The sequence below is a fragment of the Mastomys coucha genome, unplaced genomic scaffold, assembly GCF_008632895.1.
Source record: "Mastomys coucha isolate ucsf_1 unplaced genomic scaffold, UCSF_Mcou_1 pScaffold20, whole genome shotgun sequence".
NCBI lineage: Eukaryota > Metazoa > Chordata > Mammalia > Rodentia > Muridae > Mastomys > Mastomys coucha.
In genome coordinates, this window is record NW_022196903.1 from 71,307,415 (window position 1) to 71,331,266 (window position 23,852).

Genomic DNA, 23,852 nt, shown 5'->3' on the forward strand with positions numbered 1-23,852 from the left:
CTCTTGTCAGTTTCTTGGTGGCACCAAAAGTTTTGACTTTCTCTGTCCAACCCCAGTTCGTCTTTCACCCTCTTCTATCACACCTCCTACTCCCACTCAGCTGGGGCAGCCTAGGTAAGGCCTATATCACAGCTAAACAGGACTGGACTGACTGAGTCCAAGCTACTAGCACTTGTCTGGTCAGCAGATAGATCTGTATACAGTCTTCTATTCTAGCCTGGCAGCAGTTACTTGTTCACAAAATTAGTCTTTCCTAACTATAACTTATTACAAGGTTGGACAGTACTTAATTAAATAAGGCAAAATGACAGATACAAGGGATCCTTGCACTTAGACCCCAGCTAATGCCTGCATAGAAAAACTGGTTTGTATTTACTCCTGATGCTGAATTTAAACAGTGGCTACTGAGGTAAGTGTTTCTTCTGTGCCACATATGAAAATTGACCTGCAGGAAGGCTGCACTAGAATTCTCACTACCATGATTTGCCAGCCATAGCTTGAAAATATGTCTTCTGTCTAGGGCTGCCATACCACCACACAGGCTGAAGCTGACAGACAAGCAGGGTGCTTTCAAAACCTTTGTTGAGAATTGTGGTATAAGAAAAAACTTTATTTTTAAAGATATATAGTGTTTTAACTATGAAAACTACATATTGAGCCCAATGGTTTACACACGCACACACACACACACACACCTGTAAAAGGAACAGACCTTCCAGCTAGAGACTGTAATAGATAGCTTTGTCCATACTGATTTTTAACTTACAGACTATGCTGATCAATTTTTACTGTCAAATTGACACAACCTACAATCGCTTTGGAAAGGAGTGTCTTCTGAAGACTTATTTATATCTGGTTGGACCATCAGCTTATTTGTGGTAATTGTCTTGGCTATAAACAGATATAGATATGTCTAGTCTATAGTAATAGCAATGAAATTCAAAAAACTGATTACTAGTAAAAGTGTAAATAGTAAGAGGAAAACAAAACTCAATGAAAAAAGCAATATGAAATACGTGTTCATGTATGTAGACATTATATACACATACACATATACACATACTCAGCTTGGCATTTTGACTACAAATTACTTTCCCTATCTGCTCACTGCAGGATCATCTCATAGATGATACAATGACATAATGAAGACCAGCCTTTGCCTTATGTCACTTTCAGATTATTTTGCTGCCCTAGATTGCAACAGGGATCCTGTTCTGTAGTCAGAAGACAGTCAGAAGTGATGGCAGCAGACATCCTCTTGTCACAAGCTGTCACACCCTGGGTGCTGATGGCAGATCAAGGCCATTATACTTCCTCATAAAAGTGAGTCTCCACTCCTGCAGATCACTACAAATGTCACCCTTCTTCAAGCCTGTGAATGACCTCTGCTTAAAAAAAAAAGAAAAAAGAAAAAAGAAAACAATCTTTGGGACATGTCCATCTGCTCAGTGATATCTCTCAGTCTCAATACTATCTAAAGTAAACTACTGCAGAAATGGGAGTTACAAGGTTGGCATCACACATTCAAATTGACTGGTGTGAAAAATCTTACTGTAGTTAGTAAGTATGGCACCTGGCAGTGCTGAACAAGCTCCTGGTTTCAAATAAATATGGTTCTACACTTCTTTGCCCATCTGGTCAGCTTCTCTACCCAGGGGAAGTAACGAGAATTACAATGTAGTTCAAGGTAACAAATGTGAATCAATATTGACCTCAATTCCCATGTATGAATAGCTCTTGGAATAAGTTAAGCCATTAAATGTAATCTTTACACTTTTTATTTTGATACATATATATGACATTTACCTTATGAATTATGTGAGCCCTACCCCCAAGTTATTGTTGGAACAAAGGACATGACTGGTATAATTTAATAAATTCTGGTTTTATCTTATTTATTTATTTATTTATTTATTTATTTAGTGGTGGCATTTCTTTATTTTATTTTACTTTTATTTATTTGGTTGGTTGGGTTGGGTTTGGTTTTTTAAGACAAGATTTTTCTGTGTAACCCTTATAGCTCTGGAACTAGCTCTGTAGTTCCTGCTGGCCTCAAATTTAGAGATACACCTGTTTCTGCCTTCCTAGTGCTGGGATTAAAGGTGTGTGCACCACCACCACCCACCAGGGTTTTATTATGTAGCCTGAGTTTGTCTCAAGCTAATGGTTCCTTCCAACTCAGCTTACTGAGTGCTGGGATTATAAATTCACACACCATGCCTTGAAAACTGTTTAACTGTGTGCCACAAAGATCCACTGTGATTACAGTTTGTTCTTTAATCACATTTCCTTTCAGTGCCTCCTTCAAGATACAATCTTCTGCTGGTGCTCTCTGTGTCATGATGTGGTCCAGTTTAAAAACTTTCAAAGCAGATGCCCAGAGGAATAAAAAAAAAAAAAAGGAACAGAAAACTGTGTCAAGGTGACCACCACTATGATCTTCTGTGTCTGAAGAACTGTTATTAAATTTGAAGATGATCCCAGGCCGTTTAAAGACACTAAGGAACAATTATTTTTTCTGATCTACTAAGCACAGGAAAGTTCTATACGAGGGAAACTCCTTCTGAGGATAGATATAGGTGAGATAATTTGACTGCGCCTCCAATAGGGCTTTTGTGAGTTGCTTTTTATTTTAACATTTTTGGAAAAAGGGTTCCATGTATCACAGGCCAGCCCCACACTGCCTATGGAGGGAAAGGAGACCTCAGAGTCCCGATCCTCCTTCTTGTATTTCTCAGTGGCTGGATTACATGCATTAGTCATCGAAGTTAGTTGTATGAAGTACAAAGGACTGAACCTGAAGTTCAGGAAGAGTAAGCAGGCACTCTACTGACTGTGCCTTCTCCAGTCCTGTTAATACTGTCTCTGAAGCTTCATTTGTACAGAAAGTATTTTAGTTTATTTACATGACATCGTGCTTACTTGGATTATTATGAAGAGTTATTATGAAGTGGTATCTCTCTGCTTCATCCCTTCACCATATGACTGAATGTGTATAGTAGATGGAGGAATGGGATCATGGATGGAAAGATGCATAGTAGGACTAAAACACAAACATTTTGACCTGTTTTACACTGCACTCTCCAATGCTTCCTTGTATGACCACAATAACTATGATGGCCTATAGTACAGAGTTATGTCCCAAGTAATGGGAGAACTTCCCCCACTATATATGGACATAGTGGGAAGGTGTTTTTCTACAGCTTTTGCTCAATGACTTATAAATTCTCCCTCCCTCTCCCTCTCTCCCTCTCCCTCTCTTCCTCTCTCTCTCTCTGTCTCTCTCTGTCTCTCTCTCTGTCTCTCTCTCTGTCTCTGTCTCTCTCTCTCTCTCTCTCTCTCTCTCTCTCTCTCTCTCTCTCTCTCTCTCTCTCTCTCTCTCTCTCTCTCTCTCTCTCTCTCTCTCTCTTAGGGCAGCCAGGCATTGTGGTGCACACTAGTTAATCCCAGCAGTTGGAAGGCAGAGGCAGGCAGATCTCTGCAAGTTCAAGGCCAGCCTGGTCTACAAAGTGAGTTCTAGGACATCCAGGACTGTTAAACAGAGAAACCACGTCTCAAGAAAAAACAAAAAAAAACAAAAACAAAAACCGAAAAATAAACAACAAAATAAAACCAAGCAAACAAAACAAACTTAGGGAATCAGAAATTGTGGGGAACTGAAGACACTTGATAAGGAATAGTAAAGTTTACCTAAGTCATTACTGAGAAACAAGAGTGAAAAACATCTAAATGTGTTTGGTTGAGAAGAAATCTAATAACTTTTGGAGACGAGTGGCATGGTAGTATGCAGTTTGTGGATGTGGATGTGTGCTATGCCATTGACCCAAATTAAATCATAAAATAATATAATAACTAAACACATTTGCAGTATATTATTAAGATAGCATACTCATCCCATAGGATGAGAATAAAAAGGTTTATCCCTGGAAGGCTCATCATAGATTTGCAATGTTGGGGAACACCTGATCCTGTTCCAGAGGACCCAAGTTTGAACACTAGCACTCACAGTGGGTAACCCACAACTGGCTGTAATTCCCATTCCAGGAGTTCTTACCCCATTCTCTGTCCTCTGTGAGTATCTATGTGCTTATGATGCACATAAAAACAAGTAGGGACACAATACATATAAGTAAAGGTTTATTTAAAAAACTAGCACTGATCACATGAGAACCCTAAGTATGAATTATGGGGCTATTTAAATAAAGCACATACTTATCCATAATCACTTCATCAGAAAAAGCTCTCATATGGTTCCCAAAACTGAAGCACAACTAATAAATCTGTAATAATCAAATTTATACTGTTTGTCTCATGTGGACAATCTTTACTACATGCATCAATTACATTAGCATTTGGGGTTGCACTTAGCAGTAATTTTTTTTAAATAAAAGTATACTAAGGCAAAAAATGAAACCTGCCAATCTTCTCAAAAGGGAAAATTAATGACTCATAGAAATATAGATTCATACACTTTCTCAAAAAATATAACAATTTGATTTAAAACCTGAAAGGGAGGGAAACAAAGATCTAAAGGGTAATTATTAAAATAATATTTCAAGTCTCATTCTTCTGTTTGTTTAGTAATTCATGTAGTCCCATTGCTCAGGACTGAAGTGTCCAAGATAAAATTAAATTACCCTGGAATACTTTCTTGGAAAAAATATTGTTAAGAGGAAATAAGTAATCATTAGCTTTGGAATAAATAATTTGGGCTCAGGACATGAGCCTGGATTGGCAGAATCCATGTAACAAAAAGAAAACAAATTCCTATAATTCCATGGATGGTAATATGGAAAATTAAAGTTCAGAGCCCAGGTAGCCCATACTATTGGGCAAAGTTCCAGGCCAATAAGAAACTTTGTTCCAAACAAAAAGTGAGGTTGCTGACAATCAACACTGGAGGCCGTCTACTGATCTCCATATGTATGTATGCACATACTGAAAAAGATATGCATGAACACCCAACACTCAAGCAAGTGTATACATATGTTTACCCCCAACACTCCCCACAACATTAAAAAGAAACAATCAAATAAAACACTTATTCTTAAGTTGCAAAACCCTTAGGAAAGAAACTATCTAGTTCTGCATCACACAACATGGGTCTTGGATGTTGGGTGATTCTACCTGCAGAGTGGGTCTAGAGGAGAGAAGACAGGGGAGTGATTGTCTGAGAAACTTGGTGGATTTGTCCCACAGCCACACAGACACTCATACTGTGCTCCATCCACGCTCCCCTATGTAGCTCTCCATTCAGAGCTATCCCTGTCTACATCCTTCATTGACACTATCTCATGGCTCTAGACATTTACAAAAAATTATTAGCTACTTATACTGCATACTATTAATGTAGAGAACATTGTTCTGAAGAGACCGAACACTTTCTGGAGCCTGGCCATAGTGAGGTAGTAGGATACATACTTATATCCTCAGGATTTGGACCCCAGTATTTACTTAAATCTTGTTCTCTGTTGACAATGATACGGGGTATCACTGTAGTGTTTGGCCACCAGATGTCAGTGTACGATAAAGAATGCTAGAACACCATTGCATGCTAAAGCACACAGGATGTAGTGAATAAGAAAGGGCAGGTAAATTGAGAGGCACTCCACCAAGAGAAAGTTAACAAGTGGAAGAGAATTGCTGAGTTCTGCAGTAAGTTATTCATGCTAGGTTTTCCTATTGTTTATGTCCTGCTCTGTTTTGCTTTTTTTTTTTTTTTTTTTTTTTTTTTTAAGTTATGTAAGAGCCAGGTGTGGTTGCACATACCTGTAATTGTAGCACACAGGAGATAGAGAAGAACCCCACTTGGGGATATATAGTGAGACTTTGTCTCAAATAAATAAGGAAACAATTTCCTATAAAGGTAAGTTGAATGAGTACACTATCTACATTGAAGGAACTCAAAGCAGCATTTGACCTAATTTAGAAAACCACAGATGTGGGAATTTTTTTTTTTATCAGTTTGCAAAGCATAGATCAGAACACATGCTTAGGTATTTAGTAAAACTGATGGCTATGTAATTAATTCTAAGCCACAATAAGAGCAAATCAATACCAGGCAGTTATAGCATGAGAATGGTTGAATTTCCCATAAAAGAATTTCAGAACTTTATAATAAGAAGAAACATGTTTATTTCCTTAAATATCCATAATTTCTTCTCCAAAACCCTGTTTGTGTATGAAAAGCTAAAGCACTATCCCCAAGGTAAGATGGTGTCCTCTTCAGGTTTCGAGTTACCTTCAGTGTGCATTCCTGGTATAGTCGTGACCTTCATAATTTATGTCCATCAGTCTTCCTGTCCAACTGCTTCGTCTTACTCAAACTCAGTTTCCACCCCAAGCCACACAGCTCTTTGAAAACAGATCTGACCACGTTTTTCCTTCTCAATTATCCCCTTTCTCACACTTAAAGATGAAGACCAGCCCCTCCCAAGACCCAGGGAGCTTGCCTGGGTCCCCTTCCTATGCTTCTTCTTAGCCCTATCTCTTAAGGAGTTGGAGATGGCAGCTCAGTGGTCAAAGTCACCTTTTCTTACAGTGCACCTGAGTTCACATCCCTGCACCCATTTGAGACAGCTCACAAACATCTCTAATGCCAGCTCCAGGGAATTTGATACATTTTTCTGAATGTATCAAATGTATCAATGTGTTACTGAATGTACCACACATACACATACACACACATACACATATACACACACATATGTGCATGCACACAGACACACATAAGCACTAAATAAGCACTAAATCTTCTTTTCAAAGTTTATGTTTCACCTTTATATGTGGCTCAGTGAACATTTGCTTAGGGAATTCATCAACTCTTCTATTCTGCGCATTCGCACATGCGCACGCACACACACGCACACACAACACATACATGTATGTGAATGCACACAGACACACAAAAATAAGCACTAAATCTTGTTTTCACAGTTTCTGTTTCATCTGTTCCATGCATGTGTGCGTGCACACACACACACACACACACACACACACACATGCACACACGTGCACGGTTTAAGAGCACAATATTCACTCAAATGCATACAATGACATTAGTATTTAGTGTTCTGTAGTATCTATCTTCCGAGTAAGCATTTTCTCTTTTATGTCCTACATACCTTCAATGGTATAACTCATTTGCATCTTGTTCACACTCTGTGAAAGATCTAAGCCTTCTTATAGTTAAACTTTACACCACAACCCAACATGAGATATGACACCTCAGTACTTGGGATTATACACAGTTATCTGTAGAGCTCAGAGTAAGAACCAAGACTTTAAGAATCCAAGTCCTGCACTTGCTTCAGAATCCCAGAACTGTATGGGAGTCTTATGATGTCTAGTCATTTGATGGGCAAATATCAGAGAATGTGATTAAAAGTTACTACTAAAGAACAGCAGGCATGATAATAACAACAATGACTATGTTGAATATTGTTATTATTCGGAGAGAAAAAAACCCCTCAGCCTACTGTCTGGATTAAGTTAGGTCAGGGGCTTACATCCTTGACCTCAGAGATCTTTACTGAAGGAGCCTAAAGAAACTAGGACTTAGTTTAACTAATCCTCTAGTCCATTGATTTACAGACTGCATAGGTGTTTCTATAGATGTTCCAGTCCCCCAAGGAGCCATGAACCCTTGCCCTGGCTTAGCTCAACAGCATGCATAAGGAATCTCAAATTGCTCTGCTGTAGGGCATAGTCCTAGGTTTGCTTACTGGCTTTCATTTTTATGCATCTGTCCTCTACTTTGCTAATTGCTCTTGAACAGTTAGCTACAGCTTGCATTTCCCTCATGAGCACACTTAAAGCATTTGGATGGGTCCTTCTGTTCTTTTCTATCCTCATCCTTCTGTAACTTAATTAGAATGAAACCAATTAAGGATCTCCACCACTTAATGTGGGGTTTCCCAGATGTCCCCAGAATGATGTCGAAGAATATATGGAGTGAGGAAGCCTCTGAGTAATGAACAAAGCTGGTTGCCATGAGAAATTAAAAGATATAACCAAGAAGGCACTAGAAAATGTGCTCATTGGGAAAGTCCCTGTCTCCATGGAAATCCATTCATTTTTCTTTGTGGTTGTATGGCCCCCAAGTCCAGGGATTCACAGAATCCATGATTTGGATGTCTGTCCTATGGCCACTCTGGTCCCATTAGGAGGGTTCACAGCTCACAGTGGGACCAGCGTGCCCATAGGACAGATATCCACTTGGCCTTTGAAATGATGCAAAAGGGGATTACTTCACTATTCAAAAGGTCTTAACTTCTTTAGTCTCTTTCCAAAGAAATTGTTGAAGTAATGTATTTGAGCTAACTTAGAATTTCCACTCTCTACTGAAATTACCTCTAACTCAGGGTCTTCAAAATTTAATACGGAGTCATGAGTAGTCACAGATATCCAGAAATCTCTTCTCTGTGTCCTGTAAGGGCTTCTACAATGGAAACCCTGTATTGAACCACATTTTTAGATATATTTTTAGAACTAAATAACAATGCATGTCCATTGAGAGAACCTCACAGAGGAGATAGCCTTTGGTCAGGGACTACTCCAACAGTGTTCTCCAAGAGAACAATATCAGCACCTATACTCAGCCTACTTCCCTGATGCTCATTAGGCAGAGCTGCTTTTATCCTGCTGATTTGACCCTGTTGCTGATATCAATCCCCAGCATTCACTTTCCTGGAACAACAAAGCAAAAAAACTAATTACAGTTTCATTAAGAATTTAAAAATTACTGGAAAAACCCACAAAAATGAAAATGGGAAGGAAAATCTAAAAGGGTAAATGTGGGTATGAAAAACTAGAAGAAGGATAAATTATGTAGACTTAGGATGTTAAGGTAACAATTCAGTTCTATGTGACTTAGAACAGATTGTCTAAACTCTCCACTGCAGATGTGCATCTTATGTGGTACCCAGTCATGAAACAAAGCAAGATGGTCCACGTTCAGTACCAAAGTAGAGTCGTTAAAAATCTAGGAAGGCATGCTCATAGATTTTATGAGTGATGATGGTGTTGAAGGTCATTTGGGCGCAGCCCCAGCTTGGGAGGGGAAGGAGCAGAGGTGGCATATGGAAGCTGTGGACAGTCTATGGATACAAATTACCTCTTGAATTCAAATCAAGGACAAGAGAAATATGAACAAGAAAACTATCTTGTATTCATACAGATATTCCCACTTCAGCATTGTGGAGATTTTATGTATTTAAACTATTGCTGTAAATGGTAGCCATTAGGTTGTTTATCAACAAGGTTATATTGACAGAAAAGTCAGCAACAGGACGTTGGAGTTTTCCATTCAGTGAAATGCTATTTGTTTAAATATCTGTGATACGATTTGGATAAGTGTCCTTTAAAGATTGTGTTCAAGGTTTGGACCTCAGCCTACAGTGCTGATGGGAGCTGGTGGGCTTGTTCTTAAAGAGATACCATGCCTCTCATCTCTCTTTTTCACTTACATATCATGCTGAGGTGAACATTTTGTCCAATCATGGGTTCCTGCTGTACTTAACTTTGTCATCACGGCTCCCAACAAGAATCCAACTAGCCTTGAAATAAAACCTCTGAAAGTGAAAGCCAACCTAATCCATCTTTGCTTTTGTAAAACAATTAGTTTGCTTTGTGTGTGTGTGTGTGTGTGTGTGTGTGTGTGTGTGTGTGTGTATGTTTATTAGTGTATGTTATATGTGTGGATACCTACAATGTCCAGGAAATTATTAAGTTCTGGACTTTGATCTTAATCTTGGAACAAAGTGATCCTGGATTGGAGTGATAGGAAGTGGTGAGCCCTTTGACTTGGGTGCTATAAACTAACTCTGTCCTCTGAGAGTAAGGAAAGTAATCTTAACAACTGAGAAATTTTTCTTACTTCAAACTTTCCTTCTTTTCATGGTGATTATTTCAAGTATTTTGTTACAGTTATAGGAGGTTGACTAATAGAGTTGGGAAATAGCGTGTAGGTTTTAGGGAAGATGCCTTTAGCTTAAATACCTAGAGAATAACAAAGGCCAAACAAACTCTCCATCCCATTTTTAATTGTCCCACTAAGAAAAGCAACATATTATTTTTACTGAAAAAAATTTCAAATATTAAGGAATCTAGGTGTGCTGACATAAGAAATGATTGAAAATCTACAAGTAATTAGTTGTAGTATATTTTTTTCACATTTTAGTAGTAACACCACTACCAGCCAGAAAGTTCTGAAATAAAATTTGATTTACTGGGGGAATAGCTGTTAGGGAGCTATACCAATGGCAGCTGTTGTTCTTGATTATGGCTCACACAGCTACACATGTTAATTTCTGTTATTCTTTGAAAAATGTTAAACGTTGGGTAATGTGCTATGTAATTTTCTTTGCTTGCAAACAAATAACCATTAATAATAAAGTACTAGTTGGTATAAGTCATTAATATAATTCGAAGTTGTTTTGTTTAACACATAATATATTTAGTTAATATTATGATCAGTGAAATGAGTTAGTTCATAACTCATTGAACTAACGAAACTAAATCAGTAGATTAGTCAATATACATCGGTCTGCTGCACAGATGTCTAATTCCTCAAAAGGCTTGTGCACCCTCCATGAAAAGGCTGCATTGTGGTAAATGACAGGTCTTAACTGTTCAAGGGGTAAACATACTTCACTATTTGAGTCTTGCTATGTGACCTCAAATATGGTTTTATGAAGCTGAAGACTTTTGCGATACTACAGTGATGCTTCAAGCACTATGCTTACTAGTTAAAGTTATGCAAACCTGTCTGGAACTGAAGGGAAAGGAAGCTGGGGCCATCCCACTGCTGGACAGAAGGTGGCAGCAGCGGACATGTCTGCAGTCAGGGAGTCCTGCTAGCTTCTCTGGAAACCGATCTTCCCACCACTTTTCACTGCTTACTATTCAATCACAAATGAACCATTATGTAATAAAAAGGATGAGATAAAAATTGTGGCTAAGCAACACATCCATTTTGAACTACGTTTTAGGACTGTCATATTTTAAGAATATTTTGGTATTTTAGAATATTTGTGATCTTTCACTATTTTAAAGGCCAGAAATTTTTGTTTGTTTCAATATGCATTTAAGTTAAAGTAGCAATGTATCATGCTTCAATGTTTAAATGCATGATCTACTGTCTTTCATCTTAATATATGGTTTTATTTTTCTTAGTCCAAAAAAAAAAAAAAAAAAAAGAGCTTGAAAAAATTCTGTCAGCATTCTTACTGCTCTTGCCTGGACAGTATTGAAAGAGTCAACTCTATCTCACAGATGGACTCAGCATGAAGTGAAGTCTGCACATCTATATTTTGTGTACTTGTAGCACATGTATGAAAATTAAAATAAGTAACAAAATTAAGTGAATAATTTTGTTAACTTTTGTGAAAGTCTCATTCTTTCACTATTCTTTTTAATAGATTGAGAGTTTCCTGCTAAAGTGTTGAGCACAAAATTAGATAATACTGAGTTCCCATTTCTGTAATAAATACATTCAATTTATTACCATATTCAAATTTAATTATTACAGAAAATATGATAATGGGCTGGAGAGACTGCTCAGCAGCAAAATCAAAACAAAACAAAACAAAGCAACAACAACAACAACAACAACACCCCACATGCTGGAGTTGTAGAGTAACCAGGTTTCGTTCTCAGCACTCTTGTTGGGTGGCTTGCAAATGCCTGTAACTGGCTTCAGGGGATCTAATGCTTCTGCCCTCTGCAGGTTCCTAGACTCACATGTGCGCGCGCACTCACACACACACACACACACACACACACAGAGACATATACATGAATAAAAATAAGTGCTTTTAAAAAATGTTATCAAATCACAATATGGCATGTGTTCAAATGTATGCACTTATAAATATGTGTAAATATATAAGAGTGTGTGTCTATGAACACTCACAGAGAGTGTTTAATTCAGAAAGGAAAATATCTTAGAACCCCCAGGATACACACTATTACAATTATTCCTCTATTATACTCTCCATCTCACCGTGGGCACCCATGGCTTTTCTCAGGGTCCTCTCTTCTTAACACTGCCTAGTCATTTCCTGTCAAAAGCCCTTTTCAATCCCTGAAGAGTGGAAAGGAGACTCTATGAAATTTCTAAATAACCTTCTTTTCATTTCTCTTCTTCCTTTCTTTTCTTTCTTTCTTTCTTTCTCTCTTTCTTATTTTACTGCCTGTAAATTCTGTTCTATTTCTCTTTCTACTTCCTCCCACTTCTACTGTGGAACAAAATACCCATGAATGCAGTGCCTAAGTGTTTATAAGTCTTCTTATCATTTACAGCTTATTCAGGATCATGTGATAGAGAATAAATGCCTACACAGAGGAGCCCATCCTCTGGATCTTGGAGATGTGCTGTCATCCTTAGCTGATGCTGGCTGCACCCTCTCATGAACTTGCAAGGCTAGACAATGGTCCAGGTGTAGAAAGTCTCCCTCCTACCATGTCCCCCTCTAGGGTACATCATCAGCGGAAACAGATGCAGGAGGTTGTCTTTTATGGGTTTTGCAACTGGTACTCCTGAGAGGGGAACTCAAACAAAGATTACATCCCTATGTGGGCTTTGCTTGTCACTGACTTAAACCAAAGCTATGAAGGGCAGTTTTCCACTGAGACACAGTATAGATGCAATTTTAGCCCAGCTGCTTGCAATGTATGTCCCCTTTATAGTGAAATTGATCATCTGAATGACTTAGAAGGTGACCATTCTTTCTACTCGGAAGAGATCTGGTCCATTTAAATATGGTTGCTATATTCTTTAAAGATTAGTATACTAAGCTCTGTCAATATTTTAGATTTTCAGTAACAGGAATACACACCATACAGGTTATCTTCCTGTCAAAAAATTCTAAGAGCAGAAAGTCAATATATACTATTATGTCATTCTTCATGCACATATGTATGTATAGTGTAATACATAAATATATAACACATATATGCACACACACACATGTGATAAGTGCACACTCTGTATGTATGTATGAGCTTGGTGCTTACATCAAACTCATTCAGGGCTGCAGCCAGCTCGCCGATGCCTGTGTGACCTTTGGCTTCATCGGTGGGGGAGGTGGCCTGAGCAGCACTGGAGATGCCAGCTATGGCCTCCTGGACTTGTTTGAATACATAATCTCGGTTGGCTCTTGTAGCAGCAACATCTGGATGCCGGAGGAAGGCTTGGGAGGCTGTATACAGCATGGTGGCATTCTTCTTCAGGGCTCCACGGGCAGCAGCCATCTCATCCCTACAGTGAGGATCCTTCAGCTCCTGTGGCAAATACAGAACATACAAATAAGGCTTGTATGCAAGTGTTGGCAGGGAGACTTAGAACCCCAGGCTCATGGACATATTGTGAGTTTTAGAAACACTCTTTTCGCCCTTGTACTATTTCTAGCTGCCAGAGTTACACAAAAACTGTTCTTTCTTTGTGAAATGTCTAAGTCAATAGACGATGTCCAACTTACAGCATCATATGACAGAATCTACGCTCCTGGCTCATCTTTTCAAAACCAATTTTCTAACAAACCCACCCAAGTGCCTTCTTCCACAAGACTTAGTACCCAGTCATCAGTATTCATCAGGTATCAATATAGCAACCTTGTAAGGATGCTTCGCTCCTACATAGGATGTTTCATGTCAGTTGTGGGCCCTGTCTATCTTTGATCTATTTCTGACTCTTTAGTCATCCACACAGTATCTGCCAGCTAAGAGACATTTAAGAAACCAACAACAACAACAAAAAAAGAAACCAACATTGCTGAAAGACTGCACACCATCGGGACACCACAGAGGTAAGTGAATGATAGGAACCACAGGATTTGTTCTCAGTGGATGGAAAACCTGAAATCAGACCCTTAGTACCATGCTTGCTTATGTTTATGTACAGTATACTTACAAACAAGGGAAGCCAAAAGCTCATTATTGCTTCACGTATCAGTTTCATTTCACTACTACTTGCAGAAGCTTTCTTTAATTTATCTGTCTTTAATGGCAAATCAGTCATCATCTTTAAAGATTTACTTCTATTTGGATGCGTAGTGTGTGTTGTGTTTTGTGTGTGTACATAGTATTTATTAGAGCCTTTGGGGACCTGAAAAGGGGATTGAATCCCTTAGGCAAAGTTACTATAGTTACAAGCTGCTTCAGTCATTTGAAGTGAGTATTGGGAACTGAACTAAGGTCCTCTCAAGAGTAGCAAGTGCTCTTAAATGTAAGGCCATTTCACTAGCCCTATAAAAACATCCACTTTAAAAGATAATAGGCCAACAGTGATCTGTTTTTCTCAAATGAAAACCACTGGGGATTTGCTTTTCTTTCAGCTTTTAAAAGCACATCTGAGACATTGTCCTCTTCATTCCTGGAAATGCTAAAGGAGTTGCTGTTAGCTGAGAGCCAAGTAGGTTTCTCAGCTGAGTATGTCTGAGTAAAGAGTCTCTCAGCTGTTAAACATCAGTAAATGATATTTGAACCAATGGCGGAGTCTCTTTGTATTTGCTCATTTTTTAGGTAACACATTGAGGGTCTCGGATAAATAAAAGTTCTTTTATTCTTTATGAGTAAAGTGATTCTGAGAAAAGAACAGTGTGGCATCTGCAGTAGTTAATAGTTGTTTACACTAAATAATAGCTAACGAAACTATGCACGCTCTTTTGTTTAAGCATGGTTTTGTTTCATACATGCCACCAAACATAGTCTCTATAAAGGATTATTTCATCCTCCAGGGTGAAAATATTAGGTAACAAATATTACAATATTGCAATGTAGTCTCTGTGTCTGCAATGATCAGAACACTTTCACAATGGTGTGAGCCCTAGAATTTGCAGAATCCCATGAATAGCCACACAGGGTCTTACTGATCCCTCAATATCTGGGCCACAAAGTCTATTCCTGAGGGTACATGTGTGTGTGTATGTGTGTGTGTGTGTATGTGTGTGTGTGTGTGTGTGTATGTATGTGTGTGTGTATGTATGTATGTATGTATGTATATACATATAAATGAATGTAGTTGTACACATGTATTTACATCTATAATTATGTATATGTATAAAAATAAAAATATCTTCAATAATAAGAGTGAAATATTTCTTCACAAAGATATTTTAGGCATTGTTTTTTTATTCATAAAACTGGAATTCATCAAATGTTGAATTAGGAAGCACTGATTAACTATTCCAACAGTCATTTTTCTACATAGATTCAGTGACAAGTTGGTTTTTTTTTGTTCTTAGATTGTCTATTAATTTATGTATTTTATATATGAGTGCTCTATCTGCATATACAACTGCATGCCAGAAGAGGGTATCAGAGCCCATTATCCAATAAGCTGTCATTTGGTTGCTGGGAATTGAACTCAGGACCTCTAAAACAGCAGTCAGTACTCTTAGCCTCTGAGTTATCTTTGTAGTTCTTTAAGTTGTTTTTTAAATGTATCAACAAACATTTGAGATAAATGTTGATTGAGCACTTGCCTAGATCAAATGGCCTGAGGTTGATCAATACCAAGGGGAAAAGATGAACGTAAATAACACAGTGCACATTGTAACACTCATAGGGTTGTAGTGATTATGCTAAAAGGATGGAGGAAAGCCATATGCTAAGTGAGCAATGTACCTTTGTGTGGGTTTTAATTCTTTCTGTTAAATTTTACAGAAGAAATCTGAATTAGCAGGCAATTAAGAATAAGAGATTTTTTGAGGCAAACTGAGTGAGCTGTATTTATTAGATTTCTCATAGGAACGTCCTTATCACCAGCTCTAATGGGAGCTCCTCACTAACTGGCTCTGTTTCAGTCTTCAGCATGATATTTTCTTCCCACCTGAAAAATCAGTGCGGATCTCTTAAGCATCTCCGAACTGTGCCTGTAAAGGTCGAATATTGATTCCTAACCCTAATCAGGCCTCATTCAGTCTTCCTCATGTCAATCAAACTACTTACTGCCTTCTATTGATTTGCTTACACCAGAGCTTTGAAGGGAACTCATTGCTGTCAATCATGTACTTCTTGTTGGGTTTCAGACCCAGGACAACTAGCTTAGGTGGACATTTTACATACCAAAGCAGACCTGGCCTCCAGGTTCTCCCAGAATCCCCCAGTCACTACTAGACATGCTCTGCCCCAACCATGAGCTTTCCAGCCCAGGGAAAGGGCTGCCCTTCCCCCAGGGGCTCCTCCCTATAAAATCCATTTGCAGTCTCTCACTTCTCCTTCTCTCCCTTTTCTCCCTCTCTCTGCCTGCCTGCTTTCGCTCTTTCTCTTTTCCCTCCTCCCTTTCTCCCTCCCTCCTTTCCTGGCCTAGTTTCTTGAGATCAGTGAACTAGCCCACCCTGAGAGCTGTTTCCCAACAGGCTGGCTTTTAAAAACTCTACCCTGGCTTGGGTTGGCTCATTTCACTGGTGGAGAAATAACTTCGCACTTGTCACCTCAGAAACGAAGTCAGCTCTTCAAAACCCATTTCCTCCCTATATGTTTCATCCTTCATTGGTTCTCAGTAATGGAGACCACTGCTGCCTCCTCTCCAGTTCATTTATACCCTCCCAGTGCCCTCTTCAGCCTTGATTCTATTTCAGCAAAATATTTAGAATGATAGTAAAATAGAAATCTTAGACGAGGATACTGGGTCATGTGAATACTTAGACCAGACACCACCTGAATTTCAATCTAATTTAGCTCTCCCCTGACTTCCCCTTAGCCTTTTGATATCCAAGTACTACATCCAGTTGTTTCACTGAGAAATACCCCTGCCCTCCACAAAAACACACACTTAAGAGCCATGACCCAGTGGACTAACACTGGGCAGACAACAAATAACAAATATATATTCAGGTAAAACTAAAGATAATTACGCAAACAAACTTTTTAGTTTGTTTTGTTTAAGAATAAAATTATATTCTTTGGAAATGCAATTCCAAAGATACCCATGGATGGCTAGAACTGAGGGGTCTACCTCCCAAGAGAGGGTATATGAGTGAGATCCTAGGTCATCCACCTCCATCATTGTGGCATTTGTCACCTGTGTCCTTCCTTCCCTCTTCTTTTCCTCCCCCATGCTTCCTTTCACCTTGTCCATGATTCCTTCCTCTCCTTTAACCAAGTTTTGCTGCAGGTGTCCTGCATCCTGGGAAAGCATCTTTGGGTGTACACAGAAGAAAAAAATTTGGTTTGGGAGCAAGCAGTGGCATCCAGAGAATGCACAGCACCACAGTCCAGGCTGCTGTCTTTTCATTTGGCCTGGAGCTCTTCATGCAAGTATAGTGAAGCTGGGGGCCCTGATCTCATCAGTGAAAAGTGGTGCTCTGTGATCTACAGGCAGCAACAGGACAATGTCTGAGTCCCCATGTGGAGGCACCAATGGCCAAAGCAGGAAAGCCTTTTAGATGTTAAGTTCGTGGAGCATTTAATCACAAGCAAAAGCAACTTGTTCAGAGCCATAGTTACTTAGATTTGCCCATCCCCAGCAACATTTCCAAATGTCCCACCTGCTGTCGTCTTGCTGCTACATAGTTCAGTTTCACCATCTCTTTCCCAAACTCTTTAAAGCGGTTTGCAAGGTCTTGTTCATTTGTGGCATTCTTGACTGCTTCCAAGGCTTCCTCTACCTGAAATAGAAAAATACACAATGTATTAATTAGAATAATGTATTTAAATATTAAACAGGCTATAAATGGTAACTTGTAAAGAAAACATGAATATGTATTCATATTGGAACGTAAGTGAAAGCATACCTAATAATTGCCTATAGTCAAATTAATTTTTCTCCAAGATTTACAGAACAGGGCCCTGGGAAATGAGTTAGAAGTAAATAGCAGACACTGCTGTAGAGCTCCCAAGTTTTGTCTTCTGCACACACACTGGGCATCTCACAAATGCCTATAACTCCTGTTTCAGAGGACCTGGCACCTCTGGAAGCCACAGGTACCTGAACTCACATGCCTTTATGTAACACAATTTTAAAAGTATTTTAAAGATTTACAGAATATGTTATGTAACTCAAACTACAGGCCAAATTCCTAAAGCACACACACGCAAAGCTGCTCTAAGATGTATTTTTTGAATTATGACTGTGATAAGGAATATAGACTTCCACTGTAAAGTAGAAATGGCAAGGAAAACCACACACATACACAATGAAAAAGTATAGAATTTTAAAACAAATCCTTCTCCCAGGATGCAGAAACTCCTGTGCTGCCAAAAAAATTTGGAAAAACAGAATTATCACCCATTCTTGTTAAGACCTCTGAATCAAGAACTCAGGCTGAGGTTATGCAATTTGGCATTGTCATGTAAAAAGGAGACAGCGCACATCTGGAAGCGAGTGGAATTCAGATTCTGTTGTCACTTGCAGGTGGTGTCTGGTTGAGTGTCATGGGAGTAGAAAGGTCTGAGTGACAGCAGCCATACCAAACTAATGATGTGTGTACCTCCAGATTCCCACAGCCTCATCAGTGAACTTTTCCTTAGCCCCACTGGATATGAACTATCAATTTCAATACAACTAATGTGTGTGTGTGTGTGTGTGTGTGTGTGTGTGTGTGTGTGTGTGTTTGAAGTATTTGGGGGCACTAAAGTCTCCACAGTTACTAAACAACCTGAACTTTTATATGATATGGAAAATTCCACAACTGGTTCCAGTCTCCACATTGTCCCTGTGAAGTCAATTAAAATGAAGAGCTGAGAATAGGTAGATATTGGTTGGCTGGTCTTAAACAACTACAACAACAACTACATTCCATCCATAAGGTCTAGAGAACATTGCAGGAGAGGAGGGAGAAAGAATGTAAGACCTCAAAGATTGGAAGGAGAGCTGTTACACAATGCTGCCTTCTAAACATGACATAGCATCTACAAGTCCTGAACAAGGTCAGGCCTGGTATGTTTCTCCATGAATGAAGGAAAGGACTCATGAGGCCTGCCTCCTTCCTGAGTGTCAGCCAATGGCTGATGGAGAAGGGAAGAGGTTTTCTTCAGCTTCATTGTAAGGGAGATAATAAGGAAGGTGTACATATTGAAATAGTTTGCATTTTCTTTATATATAATGACAAAATTATCAATAAATATTTAAAATCTCAAAACTTTTTTATTGGTTATTTTATTTATTTACATTTCAAATGTTATCCTCCTTCCCCGTTTCCCCTCTGCAACCTCCCTATCCCGTCTTCCCTCCCCATGCTTCTATGAGGGTGCTCCCCCCACCCATCCACTCCTGCCTCACCACCCCAGCATTCCTCTATGCTGGGGCATCGAGCCTCCACAGGACTAAGAGCCTCCCCTCCCATTGGTGCCAGATAAGGCAATCCTTTGCTACATATGCAGCTGAAGCCATGGGTCCTTCCAAGTGTACTCTCTGGTTGATGATTTAGTCCCTGGGAGCTCTTGGGGGTGATGGTGGTCTGGTTGGTTGATATTGTTGTTCTTTCTATAGTGTTGCAAAAACCTTCAGCTACTTCAGTCCTTCCCTAATTCCTTTATTGGGGTCCCTGTGCTCAGTCCGATGGTTGGCTGCGAGCATCCGCATCTATATTATTCAGACTCTTGGCAGAACCTCTCAGGGGACAGGTATACCAAGATCCTGTCAGCAAGCACTTCTTGGCATCAGCAATAGTGTTGTCTGCAAATGGGATGGATCCCTAAGTGGGGCAGTTTTAAAAGAAAGATATTTTACTAGGTAGTCTACAAAGTCATTGTCTTATGGCTTCTTTGTAGAAATAAACTTATCAATTAAAACAGCTAAATAAGAACATATCTATAAGCAGATAAGCCACAGAACAGAGTCACTTTTGCCAACTCAAAAGGTTTTAAACATGAGGGGAGTCTGCTTTATTTTGTATGAAAGGAAAATATCCAGCTCCATATATTTTCTTGAAAATGTAATTTCATTCATCTCTGCACATGAATAAAATTCAATTTTGTTCATATACTTGCATTTTCTTTATCTGCCCATCTGTTACCGACATCGAGACTGGTTCTATACCTCAGCTCTTATAAACAGTACCCTGTAAGCATGGGTATGTGTCTCTGTAGATGTTGACTTAGAGTTAATTGGTTATATACCCAGGGAACAACCCAGACATAAGAAGATAAAGACCCTATATTCAGGGGCCTAGTATTCATATATATATATATATACATATATATATATGAATATATACACACACACACACATATATGTACATATATATAAATGTATATATATATGAATATATGTACATATATATATGGATAAACCTATATGTATATATATGCATACACATAATTCATAAAACACACACATATAGACATATATGTGTGTATATACACACACTCACACACACACACACACACACACACACATATATATATATGGCTATGTGAGGAAAAAATGTCACAAGGAGCATGGGCATGGGAAGAGGGAAAACGGAAGTTGATGAGATATATATGAGATGAATGCATGGCAAATGTTGGAAAACACAGGAGGCCTGGCAGGACAGTTGCAGGATGAGAACAAAGGCTAGTGATGTTTCATAATGAGCGAGTCATTATGAAACACATTGTCTTGTATACTACGTAAAAAAAAAAAAAGTTAAAGATGTGAAAAGAGCTAGGTTCAGAAGTCAGGGCAAATGAAGGCTTCTGAAAGAGGCTCAGGAGTTCTGAAAGATGGATGGGAAATGGAGGAATCCTAGAACATAATGCTTGCAGGCTGTAGGGCTATGTTATAGTCAAGTCACAGTACTTACAAACAGGCTGTGGTTTGATAATATTGAAATACAAATGAGAAAAAAAGATGGCCAGGAGGTGTGTTCCATTCTGAATAATGGAACCTCATTTCTACTTCAGCTCAATGATCTCATACACAGGTGCCTGAGACACAGTACTGATCAATTGTCACTTGGTGAGGGCACAACGTACCACACATAAGCCAGTGATAACAAGTGTCAGCAAGCCTGTTACCCAAAGGTGTGATGGAGCTTTCACTTCACCAGACAGTCAACCTCATTCAGTAAGGGAAACTTGGCAGGGAGGGAACCAATGCTAATGAATGCATGCCAGCAGGTTCTTCAATCTGGACACACACACACACACACACACACACACACACACACACACACACATATATATATACATATATACAAATGCATATATATGTATATATGTACATGTGTGTATATACATATATATACATATTTTTTTTCACTTTTATCTATGGCAATTCTTCATAATTGCCTTTCTCATTATAAACATGTAAGTGATAATTAACCTCATCATTTTTTTTACTCTACTCAGACCCTAATAGCACCCAAGGATAAGAATGAAGATCAGGTAAATGGAGGCTGCTGTGTAAGGTTTTCTTAGGCATTCAAAGCAGACTACATTTTATTGCATGGAATGGCCTGTTAAACATTTTGCCATAGGTTAATGAAAAGCTCATGCATCAAATCTATATAATAATGAGCCAGCAATGCCTCTCCTTTTTAATAGATTTATAATCATTTAAACTTTGCCATCAACAACACCATGGAGTGGACCCTTTTGGCAGCCAGGGTGTCCCTGCTGCTTATGTAAGATGTATCTTTTCTTGGGACATTAAAATCTGGTTTCAGGGATAGAACTGAATAATTATCACAGAGGGTGTTAAATCCAGGAATAGTTTTCTAATACTATACCCCAGGATTCTAACCAGTTCTGAGACAGCCCAATTTAGAATATTTATTTCCTCGTGTTATGCAGTATTTTTCTTCTTATTGGTTTTCTTTGAAGAATCCAGATTCCCTTTAGAATTTATAATAATTATGAAACTTATAATTCAATGAAGTAATTTTGAGGGAAAAATTCTATTAAATCACTAGTCATGTGGTCTGTTCATATACAGATTAAGTCATACTTGGCTTGAATCCTAGAAGGATCTGAAACTTCACAGATTCAAGTTTTGGTAAAGAATCCCTACTCAAAACATATACCACATTCCATAGAAATGAGGGAAATGGGGATCACAGTCTGATCTGTGGGTCTGTCTGTCAATGCTCATGATAAAAGGGATGAAAGAGTAGGTTGATTAAACTATAGATCCATGGATGGAAAGATGTGTAGGCAGATGATAAATAGGTATGTATGTATGTATGTATGGAGGAAGGGAGGGAGGGAAGAAGGGAGGGAGAGAGGGAGGGAGGGAAGAAGGGATAGAGGGAGGGAGGGAGGGAGGGAGATAGATGGATGGATGGATGGATGGATGGATGGATGGATGGTTGGATGGATGGACAGACAGACAGATGGATGGATGATGGTAAAGAATTGTGGAGAAGTCTAGAAAAAGAAACACAGAGACTAAGCAGTTTGTCAACTCAAAATTACTTAAAAATAAGTTTTTAATTTTGAGAAGAGACAAATTTTTAGATGACTAGGTAAAGGAAATTGGCTCCTATGAACCAAAAAATTGCTTTACTTTCAAATATTTACTGACTTCTAGGGGTCTGGGGCTACCAGCTGAGTAAAAGGCAATTCATATGGTGCAATGGATGGGGATGCTATCCAACTAACTGCCTAGGACCCACCATAAAGAGTATAAATATGCAGGTATGGAGAAGGGTAGGGAAGTAAGATCAAATTGATTTAGGCTTGAATCCATATTTTAAAGAAAGATTCCTCTTATCAAGCGATGTTTGCAGATGAAGGGACTGGGGGATATAAATGAAGTTGCAGAGAGCATAGAGGCTTCTTAGGGTTGACTCTTCTGGGAAGGCTGAGGCTCCCATTGCCACAGAAACCATTGTAGGGGTAAGTTGGGAAAGATATGTATTAGAGTGGAGACATGGGGATATGGGGAAATGAAGGTATGGAGTTACTTAATAGTAGCAGCCTTTTCTCCTCATTAAAGGCCCCTCATCACCTGTGCTATTACAGACATCCATTTGTCTTCTACAGCACAGCTCAAACTGGAGCATCTCAGCCAGGTGTCCCTTGTCCCTCCTGGTTGTAATCTGTGCCGAGATGACTGAAAAGACTGAACATTCTAGAGAAGGGGTTGAAATCTGCTCAGAAATTGGTGTGTTTAGATGTTATGATCAGAGTTGATCAATTAGAATTCTTCAAGGTCTTTCCTGTGGTTTTATATTGATCACATGTTCCTATTCAGGTACATGATCTGTAATGGGGGAACAAGACTAAAAATCATTAAGAAATAGTACATCACCTACGCTACATTAATCAGCATAGATAACCCTAGGCTGCACTATGTTCTAGTTTGGTTTTTATTGTGGTGATAAAACATTTTCCAAAAACCAGTTGGAAAGGGAAATATTAATTTCATCTTGTAAATTACAGTTCATCCTCAAGGGAAATGAAGGGAGGAACCTGGGACAGAAACTTAAAACCGAGATGGCAGAGCTACATTGCTGGGTTGCTTCCAGGCTCCCAGTCAGCTGGCTTTCTTATATAGTTCAGGTCTACCTGCCTCAGGTTGGTACTACACTTTGTGGGTTAGGCCTTCTACCATTAATTTACCAATCACATAAATGCCCAGAGACACGTGCATAGCTCAATCTGATGGAGCCAGTTCTTCACTCAAAGTTATCTTCACTCAAGGTTCACCTATTTCCAGGTGTGTCAAGTTGACAAACAATATTAGCCATCCTTCCATGTAGCATCTGAATGGGACATCTGAATTCCACCTGGCCCCCAGTCTTCACTAAGAAATTATGACTACTTTAAGAAACTGAACAAACATTTACCATTTTATGCTTTATCACTTTACATTTGAGAAAGAAATTATTTGATAGCTAAGAACTTAATTTTTGAAACTGGAGCTTGAGACCAGAGAAAAAGTGTTTGTTTTTCTGGAGCTCATGTGTCTCGATGAGTTGATA

The 23,852-nt window shown here is 38.9% G+C and overlaps 1 protein-coding gene and 1 long non-coding RNA gene across 4 annotated transcripts in view; one reads left to right on the top strand and one right to left on the bottom strand.

Annotated features, from left to right (window-relative positions):
- Ctnna2 (catenin alpha 2) overlaps positions 1-23,852 on the bottom strand; it is a 1,113,581-nt gene that overhangs the window by 765,902 nt on the left and 323,827 nt on the right. For all 3 annotated transcript variants that reach the window (XM_031382231.1, XM_031382233.1, XM_031382232.1), the window contains 2 exons: positions 17,493-17,612; positions 13,018-13,284 (listed from right to left, as the gene is read on the bottom strand). In XM_031382231.1, the coding sequence (XP_031238091.1) occupies positions 13,018-13,284; positions 17,493-17,612 (387 nt within the window). The remainder of the gene's footprint in view (positions 1-13,017; positions 13,285-17,492; positions 17,613-23,852) is intronic.
- LOC116099104 lies at positions 1,213-2,483 on the top strand. Its single transcript, XR_004122080.1, has 2 exons — positions 1,213-1,323; positions 2,297-2,483. It is a non-coding gene; the product is annotated as an uncharacterized LOC116099104 (long non-coding RNA).